Source organism: Fusarium oxysporum, chromosome 6 (assembly GCF_000149955.1).
Source record: "Fusarium oxysporum f. sp. lycopersici 4287 chromosome 6, whole genome shotgun sequence".
NCBI lineage: Eukaryota > Fungi > Ascomycota > Sordariomycetes > Hypocreales > Nectriaceae > Fusarium > Fusarium oxysporum.
In genome coordinates this window covers 3,515,232-3,524,782 of record NC_030991.1, presented here as the reverse complement: position 1 = coordinate 3,524,782, position 9,551 = coordinate 3,515,232, and the positions used below count along the sequence as shown (strand labels likewise).

The window sequence follows — 9,551 nt, the reverse complement described above, 5'->3', positions numbered from 1 at the left end:
TCCAACAGGTGGGAAAGATTGGCTAGACTAAATATTGCTTGGGCACAAGGCTACACTTTAGCGTTAACATGCGGCAATGGAGGGCAAGCTTCGACGGTAATCCAGTTGTTCATTCTGTCTCCACCTCCCCGTCGTACGGCAGCTCAAGTAATCCCCCGACCTCGTTTCAATCCCTTGAGTACCACATGAAGGATAACAAACGTAGAGAGCCACCCGATCCTTCTGTCGACAAGAACAGGTAACGGAGGCAGGAGCAAGTGCAGGACAGGAACGAGATGAATAGGAGATACGCAGGGGCTCTGTTGAACATGATCATTCAAGTGATCCTTAGCACGTCTGTTGGCGCTAGCAAATATGGCAACGTGACGGTAGCGTAGTCTACTCCCGCTGAGCCATTTGCCAGTATTGCGGGAGTTCCGATGCCTCCACCATGTTAAATACTCTACATATGTTGGCCATGTCCCTCTCAAGTTGCAACTGTGCACTTTCACGAAGAGCCAGCAACATCTAACCTCCTTCAACTTCCATGTAACAAAGCAGCATGTCTGGGAAAGTTCAACTTCTACCGGCATCCGCTGCTCCTTTCGCCCGTCGAGCTTCATCTGTTCAAGTTGTCTTGGCTTCCAAGGTTGAACCATGGCTTACTAAAACCCTGAAGCGTATCATGACGGAAAAACGCCCTCTCAACTCCGTACAGCAACACAAGGAATATCTCTGTGAAATTCTTTCATCACCGAATGCCATATGGACATTAACATCGCTCATGCTACCCAAGGCACCTGAGTCCGACTTCAAACGGGATGCTAGCAACCCTCTGATCGAGGCCATTATGAATTATGAACTCGTCCATGTTGAGGCATACGTTGTTCATATCGACATGGTTCTGGAGAATGAGGTCGCCTATAAGCTCACCAAGGACACCATCGATGTTCTTGTCAGATACCACAAGGAAATTCATTGCGTTGATGTCAAGACTAACACACGCGACTGGGAGGGCAAGGAGCAGCAGTGTGAGAGGCTTCACGATGCTTTTACCAAAGACGTCAACCAATTTGTCTTCCGCACCCACGTCTCTGCTCTCGAGGGCCTTGAGGAGGAGGGTGCCGGCGAACTCCTTTGCCGCAGGAGTGAGAAAGTTAAGACGAGCATCTGTGCGCTTATGAAGCCTCTGTTACCTCCACCTTCGCCCAAAGCCGTTGGAGCTGACCGACTACGTCCACTGCTACCTAAGTCTCCATCGAATAATATGTGCTCGCAGCATGGTCCCCAAGGCGTTCTCGTTGCTTTTGACTCGCAGAGTCACGGTATAGCATCCCAGGTCGATTCAATTACAAGTTCTATATCCACTAGCACACTCACACAACCTACCAACTTATTGCTCAGGGATATAACGCAAGTAATTGTCCCTGACTAGAGATGGATTTAATGCTGCATCATTACATAAAATGCGCTTTTTGCATTAAATATTTAAAGCAAGACGCGCTTTGTATGCATTATTTCCTGTCGCACTGAGCGTGCTTAAAGGGTTAGAGTGAATATGATGAGCAGCAGCAAATGTGTTGATTGATGTCTTAAGTTTTCTCTTGTGCGGGGTATTCCATCCCGCACAGTTACTTAAAGCATATAGCTAGATTACTAATGCCTACCCTGCGACATTTCCTCTTCTATCTTAGGCTTAGCGCCTTCTATAATAGGTTTAGTGCATAGGAACAATATAAGTCCTTTTCCGACCTCCTTTTCTCCACAGCCTTCAACCGTCTGTCGATGTATCCCCCTGAAACTTCTCAATTCGACTCCCCACTACCTTCAGACCCTCCGTGTGTCTTCTACAATGCCCAGAACCCCTGGAAGGCCAGCCGATCACCAGGTCCACCGAGAATTTATCACGCTTGCCTCCGACGCTAGTTCGGGTTTCAAGAACTCTAGAGTCAAGTGCAAGCACTGCGGCCACGAGATAACCAAGGGCACTACTCGTCAGAAGAAGCACTTACTTCGCCATTGTCCCAATTACAAAAGGCAGCAACAGTCTCAGCAGCCTCAACTTACTCATCACTTTCCTGTAGTGGACAAGACCTTTAAGCAGATGCTTGATGAGCTTGCTGCTATAGCAATTTTTGCTGATGGCCGTCCATTTAACCTCTTTGAGTCCAAACGAATGCGGATTCTGTTGAGCAAGCTAAACACTGCCTGGCAACCACCGTCTCGTCGCCGAGTACAGCGGCTGCTAGCCCCGACTTATTCTCAGTACCACAATCAAGTCCAGGCTATCCTCGACCAAGCAGAACATATCAACGTAATCTTTGACGCCTCAGACAACATCACAAGTCATCGAATTATCAATATCTCGATACAGGTGGCAAATGGTACGGCGTTCTACTGGAAGACGTTTGATACAGGACAGATTCAACACACGGCTGAGCACTACATCGATCTTTTGTATCCTGAGCTGGAGATAATTTGCAAGGGCAACTTCTTGCGAATTAACTCGTTTTGCACAGATACGGATAGCGTGATGAGGAAAGCTCATGTGCATTTGGCAGCAAGAAAGGAATTCCAACATTGCTTCTTTTCCCTCTGCGATTCACATGGGCTACAGCTACTCATCAAGGACATCCTAGAGCAGCCGTTCTTTGAGGAGGCATTCAAAAGCGCTACATTAATTGTCACCTTCTTCAAGAAGTCGAAACTGCAGTTGGCTCGATTGAGAGAAGCACAAAAGGCAGCTTGGGGCCACCATAAGGCGTTTTTATCTGCGTGCGTCTTTCAGTTTTTCTGACTCCTAGCTATAGCTGACTGCTCGCTTTAGTGTAATCACACGCTGGGGCAGTCAGTTCAATGCTTTACAGTCAGTTTTACGCTGTAAAGAGCCTCTCCAAGCATACGCTCGCCGTCCTGACGTAAGGGCAGAGCTAGCCTCCGGCTCTCTCGAGCTTCTTCCAAAGGTGCTGGAGTCTGTCAATAACCCTCACTTCTGGATACGCCTAGAGACTGTTTTGGCCATAATTAAGCCTGTCAACAGTCGTCAGCGTGCCTCAGAAGCCGATCGGGCTCACATCGGCCATGTGATTCCTCGTTGGCTGGAGATTAAAGCAGAATGGAAAGCACTTGACGAGTCTCAGCAACATCAAGACGTGAATTTCAGCGAGCTGTATTCCGTATGGTTAAACCGTATGGATAAACAGACATATGATATTCATTATGCGGGATTTGCATTACGGCCTGACACAGTCGGGACTAAGCTTGAAGAACAGCTGATGATGAAAGTGCTGCAGTTCTTTAAGTCAGCAGTCAATCCTGCTGACTACATCAATATTGTTCGAGAATTTAACCACTTCCGAGCACAATCGGGCGGCCGGTTTGCTGCAGGAGGCTTAGTCTATTCAAAAGAATGGACTCCATTAGATGCTTGGATGCTTCTTGATAACCAAGGCAGCAAGCTGGCTGCACTTGCAGTCCGGATCTTTGGAACCATAGCCAATTCAGTTCCCTCAGAGAGATCATTCTCGGCAGTTAACTTCCTCCACAGCAAGGCACGCAACAGACTCACACCAGCCAACGCTGACAAGTTGGCGTTCATCTACATGAACGAACGGGTGCTAGAGAGGATAACGCAGTCTCAGAATCAACCTCTTGATCATCGCAATGATCATTCTACGGTGGTCAGCTGGGAAGATTTGACAGAAGACGGTTGGCTTACACTCGAAGATACGTATATGGAAATTCATTGCGCATCAAATCTGGAAGTTGACGCTGTTGTCGGCGAGTTCACTCACCAACCCGCCTCCGACGGAGAAGAGACAGTGGTGGACACACTTGAGGTCGAAGATGGGTCAGAGAGCGAAGGAGCGGGGGAAAAATTGACCTAATTTTGCTTGGTTGTTTGTATGATATGGCCCATGGGCAGCTTCATAAATGGGTCGTAATATTGCAATAAAAAGCGCGCTTTTTATTAGGAATAAAATGCTGCTTCGTTATAATAAAAAGCAGCTTAATACACATGTGTATTATGCACGTGCCCATCCCTAGGTCTTTCAGGTTTTCGAACCCCTAATGCGGCCCTTGATAGCACGGCTTCTTTTGCCACCTGTATTGCCTCATCAAGGTGCCTGGGAACGATGCCTCGATCCATTGACCTAACACTACCTCGTGCTCATACATAGACTTGACATCGACGACGGAACATCTGCAAGCGCCAGGTAAGTGTCTATAGATGCACGATTGAAGATAAGTAAGCTATCTTGAGCTAGAAATGGAGCCGATGCTAAAGGCAGAGACATCTGGTCACTAAGACGTCCACCTGATATAAGTGAAGGGGCAGCGCCCATGTATACCTTACCCGCCGCATCAACCCAGTATGGACCAGGAACGAGCTCGCAAGGGAATTGCATACGGGGGTCAGGGATAGGGATGGGCACGTGCATAATACACATGTGTATTAAGCTGCTTTTTATTATAACGAAGCAGCATTTTATTCCTAATAAAAAGCGCGCTTTTTATTGCAATATTACGACCCATTTATGAAGCTGCCCATGGGCCATATCATACAAACAACCAAGCAAAATTAGGTCAATTTTTCCCCCGCTCCTTCGCTCTCTGACCCATCTTCGACCTCAAGTGTGTCCACCACTGTCTCTTCTCCGTCGGAGGCGGGTTGGTGAGTGAACTCGCCGACAACAGCGTCAACTTCCAGATTTGATGCGCAATGAATTTCCATATACGTATCTTCGAGTGTAAGCCAACCGTCTTCTGTCAAATCTTCCCAGCTGACCACCGTAGAATGATCATTGCGATGATCAAGAGGTTGATTCTGAGACTGCGTTATCCTCTCTAGCACCCGTTCGTTCATGTAGATGAACGCCAACTTGTCAGCGTTGGCTGGTGTGAGTCTGTTGCGTGCCTTGCTGTGGAGGAAGTTAACTGCCGAGAATGATCTCTCTGAGGGAACTGAATTGGCTATGGTTCCAAAGATCCGGACTGCAAGTGCAGCCAGCTTGCTGCCTTGGTTATCAAGAAGCATCCAAGCATCTAATGGAGTCCATTCTTTTGAATAGACTAAGCCTCCTGCAGCAAACCGGCCGCCCGATTGTGCTCGGAAGTGGTTAAATTCTCGAACAATATTGATGTAGTCAGCAGGATTGACTGCTGACTTAAAGAACTGCAGCACTTTCATCATCAGCTGTTCTTCAAGCTTAGTCCCGACTGTGTCAGGCCGTAATGCAAATCCCGCATAATGAATATCATATGTCTGTTTATCCATACGGTTTAACCATACGGAATACAGCTCGCTGAAATTCACGTCTTGATGTTGCTGAGACTCGTCAAGTGCTTTCCATTCTGCTTTAATCTCCAGCCAACGAGGAATCACATGGCCGATGTGAGCCCGATCGGCTTCTGAGGCACGCTGACGACTGTTGACAGGCTTAATTATGGCCAAAACAGTCTCTAGGCGTATCCAGAAGTGAGGGTTATTGACAGACTCCAGCACCTTTGGAAGAAGCTCGAGAGAGCCGGAGGCTAGCTCTGCCCTTACGTCAGGACGGCGAGCGTATGCTTGGAGAGGCTCTTTACAGCGTAAAACTGACTGTAAAGCATTGAACTGACTGCCCCAGCGTGTGATTACACTAAAGCGAGCAGTCAGCTATAGCTAGGAGTCAGAAAAACTGAAAGACGCACGCAGATAAAAACGCCTTATGGTGGCCCCAAGCTGCCTTTTGTGCTTCTCTCAATCGAGCCAACTGCAGTTTCGACTTCTTGAAGAAGGTGACAATTAATGTAGCGCTTTTGAATGCCTCCTCAAAGAACGGCTGCTCTAGGATGTCCTTGATGAGTAGCTGTAGCCCATGTGAATCGCAGAGGGAAAAGAAGCAATGTTGGAATTCCTTTCTTGCTGCCAAATGCACATGAGCTTTCCTCATCACGCTATCCGTATCTGTGCAAAACGAGTTAATTCGCAAGAAGTTGCCCTTGCAAATTATCTCCAGCTCAGGATACAAAAGATCGATGTAGTGCTCAGCCGTGTGTTGAATCTGTCCTGTATCAAACGTCTTCCAGTAGAACGCCGTACCATTTGCCACCTGTATCGAGATATTGATAATTCGATGACTTGTGATGTTGTCTGAGGCGTCAAAGATTACGTTGATATGTTCTGCTTGGTCGAGGATAGCCTGGACTTGATTGTGGTACTGAGAATAAGTCGGGGCTAGCAGCCGCTGTACTCGGCGACGAGACGGTGGTTGCCAGGCAGTGTTTAGCTTGCTCAACAGAATCCGCATTCGTTTGGACTCAAAGAGGTTAAATGGACGGCCATCAGCAAAAATTGCTATAGCAGCAAGCTCATCAAGCATCTGCTTAAAGGTCTTGTCCACTACAGGAAAGTGATGAGTAAGTTGAGGCTGCTGAGACTGTTGCTGCCTTTTGTAATTGGGACAATGGCGAAGTAAGTGCTTCTTCTGACGAGTAGTGCCCTTGGTTATCTCGTGGCCGCAGTGCTTGCACTTGACTCTAGAGTTCTTGAAACCCGAACTAGCGTCGGAGGCAAGCGTGATAAATTCTCGGTGGACCTGGTGATCGGCTGGCCTTCCAGGGGTTCTGGGCATTGTAGAAGACACACGGAGGGTCTGAAGGTAGTGGGGAGTCGAATTGAGAAGTTTCAGGGGGATACATCGACAGACGGTTGAAGGCTGTGGAGAAAAGGAGGTCGGAAAAGGACTTATATTGTTCCTATGCACTAAACCTATTATAGAAGGCGCTAAGCCTAAGATAGAAGAGGAAATGTCGCAGGGTAGGCATTAGTAATCTAGCTATATGCTTTAAGTAACTGTGCGGGATGGAATACCCCGCACAAGAGAAAACTTAAGACATCAATCAACACATTTGCTGCTGCTCATCATATTCACTCTAACCCTTTAAGCACGCTCAGTGCGACAGGAAATAATGCATACAAAGCGCGTCTTGCTTTAAATATTTAATGCAAAAAGCGCATTTTATGTAATGATGCAGCATTAAATCCATCTCTAGAAAGACCACCCCATGATACAAAAACCCTTTTCAGCCTTATAGAAAAGACGGAGGCTCGTACTCACTTACTGAGGATTCTGCCTCACTTGCTGGAGAGTCATTGGCCGTGCATCCCGGATGCGATTCGATGAAGAATCAGTATAATCCGGGCAAGGCCCTCAACCCGCAGGACGAGGATATTAACTCTGAAGAATGGATCCGGGCCTCGATTGACGTGGGACATCGCACTGCTAATCATGAAGAGCAGCTTCAGCATTTTGTCAAATCCTTTTGGATATAAAGATTTGAAATAATTCCGAGAATGCCTTTTTAGGTTCCTTGTGTGTATTTTAGTTTATTGATAAGGAAAGAGCTTGAAATTACTGCTGCTAGAAAGAACCGCCCTATCATAGGTCAAAAGTAGATTTCCGCCTTCGCCTCATCATGCACCGGCTCGTTAGCCCAGTCATTCATAACACCACCTCACTCTCTGGACGGGTAGCATAGACCGGGCATCACACACTGAAACTCGCATTGGGAATCGGGCGAGTCCGGCCAAGGCTGGCAACCAATAGGAGGAGGAAATCAAATCTTAAGAATGGATCCGGGCCTCGATTGACGTGGGACATCGCACTGCTAATCATGAAGAGCAGCTTCAGCATTTTGTCAAATCCTTTTGGATATAAAGATTTGAAATAATTCCGAGAATGCCTTTTTAGGTTCCTTGTGTGTATTTTAGTTTATTGATAAGGAAAGAGCTTGAAATTACTGCTGCTTGAGAACCGCTATCATAGGTCAATGTAGATTTCCGCCATCGCCTCATCATGCACCGCCTCGTTAGCCCAGTCTTTCATAACACCACCTTACTCTCTGACGGGTAGCATAGACGGCCTTCACACACTGAAACCGCATTGGATCGGGCGAGTCGCCAGCTGGCACAATAGAGGAAGAATCAGATCTTATGATGATGATGAGCATCGCACAACCTTGCCGCGCAGGGGACGGTATGGTAGAATGCTTCACTGGATATTCAACAAAGGGCAAGCTGGAAAAGTGATCGTTGCACCGATGGGCCGGCCACTAACAAACCGGACTGCGCTATGAAGCAAAGGAGAACCGTCACCTATGCGAATAGCTTTTTCTTGATACGCCATGCATTCTTTGAACACTATACGCTGCACAAGTGCTAGTGCTCACGAGGAAAGCACGAACTAGACACGGCGAGATTTTCGTACCCATTGAGGTACCTGCCCGCCAGTCCATCCCTTGGATTTGATGAGTGGCATGATGCTTCCAGGATCCTCGTGTTCGACAAAAATGGCTGACGTATCAGCGAGGTTTTTATCAATGCGGGGTAGTCTTGAGAGCCTCAGAGATGTCGGTAGAAGAGAGACAGAATGGCTACCTGGGGCTGGAAAAACACATTTCAAACTGATGTCGCCTCCGAGTGTCGCTTCAGGAATTCTTCGTATTGCCCGAATCCACAGCCTTGAGCTCCCGAGTCAAGGGGAAGAGGTTAAGAAACAGGGCGAGTCGGTCCAGAGGCTTGCGCAGAAATGATGGGCTAGTATCTGAAAGATCCTGGCATCGGCTTCTTGCGCTGCGCAGACAACCCATGTTCTCAATTGTAACCATTGGCTAGTTCGACACAGCCGCCTTTCGAGTGTAAAAAGGAATACACTGCTGCGTTGAGGCCGACCAATCGGAGGCATATTACATCGCGTTGCGCAAGCCGTTGAATAGAATTTGTAGTCAAGTTGGGCATTCTCTGCGATTCACGCTCAACCATTCCAGGGCCATGGCGCATACTCCCTGCGGGCCAGATCGACAGGTTTGAAAGGAACTTTCGTAGTGGCCACAGGCGTGTAGATGTGCAGGCGAAATTCGCCCCCTTCATCTTCTACTCTTCCAAAGTCGCCTTTTGGAGGAAGAGCTGAGCCTCCGGAAGGCACTTACACGACTCACTCACACCGATTTCACATTTACACAATTCTCAAATAACAATCCCAAGGAACTTGTCACTTGTAATTTCTGTTCCAATCTGGGCATATAGTACTAATACTCCTGCACCAGTTGACACGCCCCTATGCTACACATGAATATATATAATCATCTCCTCCGTCTGTCTCGTAGAGCCACAGCAGCCGCACTACTCCATCACTCTCAAACACGCATAAATTAGCACTCTCATCCCGCCAGGACAGAAGCTTCAAAGCCACCAGTCAATACATCCGAAGATAATCGCAGTTGTAGAAACAGCACATCTCTACCACCTGTGAAAACAGGTTTTTCAACTAGGAAATCAACGCCTGTCTCCTGTCATCGCCCGAGAGGATCTTTGTGCAGAGTAAGCAGCGCACAAGACTCTAGAATTCGGAAACCATGTTGTACTATATATACCTATATATATGCCTACCATGAAGGGTGTAGCGAGCAGGTGTTCTCGGCGTATTTTTCTGCGCAGACTCTAACCATGGCGAAGCCTGCGCCAAGGCCCGGTCTACATCGCCAAATATGTTCCCGCTCCCTATGACGCTTTCTTCTTACCCTACGTC

The 9,551-nt window shown here is 47.6% G+C and overlaps 1 protein-coding gene across 1 annotated transcript; it reads left to right on the top strand.

The window, feature by feature from the left end:
• Nucleotides 1–664: 664 nt before the first annotated feature.
• Nucleotides 665–1,414, top strand: FOXG_14020 (uncharacterized protein; the record flags this gene model as incomplete). Its single annotated transcript, XM_018394087.1, has 1 exon — nucleotides 665–1,414. The coding sequence occupies one exon, from the start codon at nucleotides 665–667 to the stop codon at nucleotides 1,412–1,414; it is 750 nt and encodes a 249-aa protein (XP_018253532.1).
• Between the last annotated feature and the right edge of the window lie 8,137 nt (nucleotides 1,415–9,551).